Here is a 4234-nt window from a genome sequence, read left to right on the forward strand (position 1 = left end):
TAGATTAAGAAAAACAGCAAAACATTTACTTTGTCGGTAACAGAAGATTTATTCATATGTTTAGAAGATGCAATATCTTAGTCAACTTTGAAAATTCGGAACTTCGCAGTTACCTGATGTGATGAAATTCTCTACAATCTAAGGCGGAAAAATTGTAACTTGCATAAGTGTATATTCGTGCCGAATAGAGGTATCAAAATGAAACATTATTTTTCTTCCCGATCAGCATAATTATTCTGGTACCTTCCATGTATAAAAGTATGAAGTATGTCTTTTTCATCATCATAGGGCACTGAGATGCTCATCTCAATTCTACATCTTTATGTTCGACATCATCTTGGCGAATTCTGGAGAGTAAACAAGAAATATTGTACTGTGTTTCAACGCTTGAAATAAATATTCAATGGGCATGGCAGAAGATAATTAAGGCCTCCCAGGCTCGGGAAATATTGGAATGAACCAGGACATGTTCAAAGTAGATGTTACACAAATATGTACGAGCGTGAACATTCAAAGATGTTTACACCAGACTATTTTGTATAAAGGGTGTTGTTGGGAGAGATTTCTAACATGGGAAAATGCTTCTCTAAAGAGGTGAACTCTCTGATTGTAGCGCTATATATCACGTGACATCATATACCAATCATTCTCTGTTTGCGGATATATATTACTCACGTAGGTGGCGACGCCACTCCAAGAAAATTACCCTTTTTTCAAGGGGATAGGGTTCTCTGAATGTTTGGCTAGTACGTTTTGACGAAAGGGCAGCACAACTGCTACGCAAGAGTTTTCAAACAACGCATCCTGCAAACTGTACTCTTTGCTAAACAGTATACATGCATTCACACTGAGAGCTCTCGATTATAAATGTTTATCTTTTAGTTGTGTCTTTCTGAACAAATTATGTCTGTTTCATGATTATCATCTTATATTAACTAAAGACAGTGAGCTTGCTAATCTCTTAGAAAACCTCGATAATATCATTTTATATTAAATTCATCCCTAAGGAAAGCACTGTCGTATTAAACACATAGTTTAATTGTCAACAGAGTTAACAAAGCAGCACATACCTTCCAATGTTACTTGTCCGTCTTTATCGATATCAGACCTGTTAATCATTTCTTGGACTTCTTCGTCCGTCATCTTAAAACCAAGTTCAGCCATTGCTTGGCTCATCTCGGAGGCGGTGATGAAACCGTTGCCGTCTTTGTCGAATACGTTGAAGACTTTGCGGTAGGCTTCGTCTTTGCAGCCACTAAAGCTAAGCGCAGCTCTGGTGAGAAACTCCGGGAATTCGACGGTCCCGCTGCCTGTGCCAATGAAACACAAGAATAATTCTTTTTAAACTCCATAAAATCATATTGAAATGCCAGATTTCCAAATTGACGAGATACTTTAATTGTCAATATTCATTGTAGTCTCAGACTGTTTGACGAATGGACGTGATTTTGAGTAGAATAGGAAGCTGTTTTTCACAGCGGAAGAGGAAAATGAAAATGTATCTATGTGCAACCCTCATCTTTATAAGGCAGCATTTCCGGCTTATCGAAGATGTCATGAAAGCCACCTATTACTAAAGTTTTCAAAAACCAGAGAATTTCGTGGGGTGGCAATAGTTTACTTGAAAAATGAAAGGGTACATACACGGGATGGAAAACCTCAATTTTGGTATAAATAATCAGAATTCAGTCAATATCTTGAAATTCAATGTATCATTTGAAACTATACTATATATAGAATTAAGGTATTTTTGTTTCGCATCACCCACTCTCATCAAGACTTGGTTCAACTCTGTGATTTGTAAATGTTTGAGTAGGGTGAATGCGATGATTTGTGTTTTGTTTTTATTTGAAACGCGTGATTGGGGTGATAGGAATCAGTCAAATAGGCAGAGACATATGCTAATACATATGTGGGGTGAACGCTATACATGGGAGTTTCTCCCGGAATCGCGGTGAAACTGGCAGAAACTAACCCACTACTGCGCAGACTCAAAGGTAACGCGTTCAGTCGCTAGGAAACACTGGCCTGGGCTGCCAAAGTCCAATTAGGTTTGTATGAAATAGGAGAGACACAAGAGAAAAACTTGTACAGATGATTTTATTTTATAGAAATTCAACGACTTGAACTTAGTCTAATGTCGCATCTTATATGACAGCGGTTGTAAAAATGTATTTTGGGATTTTCAAAATTTTATCTAGCCACCGTGGAATCCAATTTTATTGAGATGTTGAAAAAGGAAGAAATAAGAAGCCAGGTGATTGGGTGATATACCTTAACTTATGTTTACACTTCTTTCTCAGTCAGCTTGCAACTGCTTGTCATGATAATATATGAACTTAACTTATATTTTAATCTTGGATTAACAAATTTATTAACACTTAACGAATCTTTGCAAAAAAGTGATTTCGTGCAAAATACGCTGTGTTGCGTTCGACGCCACCTTAAAGTTACAGTTAATGGCGATTATCAATTACAGTTTCTCTAAACAATGTGTATGTATAAAAGACGTTGGAGAACATTTGCCAAAGTGATCCGACAACGTTCGTTGTCAAAAACTCACCATCGGCATCCATATCGCCAATCATTGCCTTTATATCGTCTTCTGTCAAATCTGGTCCCATATCCTTCAGTACAGCCCACATTTCTGTAACCGTGATTTTCCCATCCCCATCCTTGTCGTAGTGGGCGAACGATTTCTTGATACCTGACATAAAACATGTTTTGACAAATCAATAACGTAGCTATATAGACATCTCTCTCTCTCTCTCTCTCTCTCTCTCTCTCTCTCTCTCTCTCTCTCTCTCTCTCTCTCCACATTTACATCTCTCAAGTATAGCTATCCCTTTTCAATTAAAATGGACAATTGAATACCATCAACTTCTTTATATTTTATGTTTGTAAGTCATTTCCAGATGAACGGATGACGGAAATGTATTTGATTCAAATGTCAGAGGTCAAATATTCTTACTTGTCTGGTCATAAAATTTGTTCAGTATTTCACAATGGCTGTTAATTTGTTTATGAGTCATGAGTGACATGTTCAGCTTAATTATATATTGGATTCCGTGCCCAGTGTGAGGGCGTTAGGAATTTCCCTTATTCTCAAAGAACACTCAGCATAACAATATCAAAGAACGTTGTTACAGTAGTAGTTAGAGATCGATCGTCATATGTTAGGAGTGACAACAAGGTGGAAAGAGATTCGCAGCTATGTCTTTTGCTGAAAAATAAATTGCAGCCTGATACACTTGCAAAGTAAACCCTTTTGAGCGTTAGGAAAAGGACGACTTTTTGGAGATTTAAAAGTAAGTACGGAAGCCATTCACATTCCGCAAATATTTGTCGAGCAAAAGTTCGAGGCAAACGATTGTGTCGGTATCCCAGGTGGCTACCGCCATCCTTGATTCAGCCTTAATGCATGTGAATACGGTGATTTCTGAGAGTGAAGTTATCGATAACCTTAAGTGACACGACATTGACTGTAATGGTGAGTAGGCCTACTTACGTTCAACGTCTTCGTCGGCTAGTTTATCAGCCTACAAAAAAATTAAGAAGCGAATATTGTCAACGATCATGAGATCTTTGGGCGGGCGGTAAAGGGGCGGGTTTTCATTCTCTTTATCTCAACACAAATGGATTACCTTCACACAACTTTCAAAGCAGAACCATGGACTAACATCATGATGCCAATGCCATCAAGTTCTCATACGAGAACACAAGGGTTAAGGACCGCCGCAGGTTGAATTGCGTATACTCTCGATGGTCCATTATTGTATGAGATACACCGCTGTCCCCCTAATAATTTGAATAAAGTATAGCATTTTCCAATGCGTAAATGATTAAGGCATGGAAAAGTACTCACCATCGTTTGCTTCTTCGTCGTTTCAAAACAACAAATAATCAAGTCCGCAAAGGCGGAAAAACCGGTAATGAGAAGTTAGGGAAGGACGTCCGACTGAAGTTTGTAAAGAGTGCACAAGCAAATTAGGGGCATATTTATGCACTGTATGAATAATTACTTATTTTACGACCTGCTTTATTGTTAATTTCATTTGACAGAATAACAGAAATCCTAATGTGTCTATTCAATTTAATAAAATGTCGGAATTTGCATATCAATTTGATGTTTCGTGAATTCCATTTGACACGTTAAAAGTAATCTGCGTCCATTGTCATAAAGTAAAGAACGGAATGTGCATGCCCATTCACAAACCCATTATCCCTTTCTAAA

The 4234-nt window shown here is 37.7% G+C and overlaps 1 protein-coding gene across 1 annotated transcript; it reads right to left on the reverse strand.

The window, feature by feature from the left end:
- Nucleotides 1-4007, reverse strand: LOC139127557 (calmodulin-like). Its single transcript, XM_070693459.1, has 5 exons — nt 3866-4007; nt 3509-3539; nt 2564-2707; nt 1071-1310; nt 1-347 (listed from the first exon to the last, which is right to left on the reverse strand). Exons 1-5 carry the CDS (start codon nt 3866-3868, stop codon nt 313-315), a joined length of 453 nt encoding a protein of 150 aa, XP_070549560.1. The 5' UTR covers nt 3869-4007; the 3' UTR covers nt 1-312.
- Between the last annotated feature and the right edge of the window lie 227 nt (nt 4008-4234).

The sequence above is a fragment of the Ptychodera flava genome, unplaced genomic scaffold (assembly GCF_041260155.1).
Source record: "Ptychodera flava strain L36383 unplaced genomic scaffold, AS_Pfla_20210202 Scaffold_33__1_contigs__length_2856901_pilon, whole genome shotgun sequence".
Taxonomy (NCBI): domain Eukaryota; kingdom Metazoa; phylum Hemichordata; class Enteropneusta; family Ptychoderidae; genus Ptychodera; species Ptychodera flava.

Bases quoted from the DNA above. Each gene is read 5' to 3' on its own strand.
- LOC139127557 (XM_070693459.1), bottom strand. The intron at 2,708-3,508 runs GTAAGTAGGCCT...GTTTTATGTCAG, and splicing joins AGCCGACGAAGACGTTGAAC to GTATCAAGAAATCGTTCGCC. The intron at 348-1,070 runs GTATGTGCTGCT...TTTACTCTCCAG, and splicing joins CGGACAAGTAACATTGGAAG to AATTCGCCAAGATGATGTCG.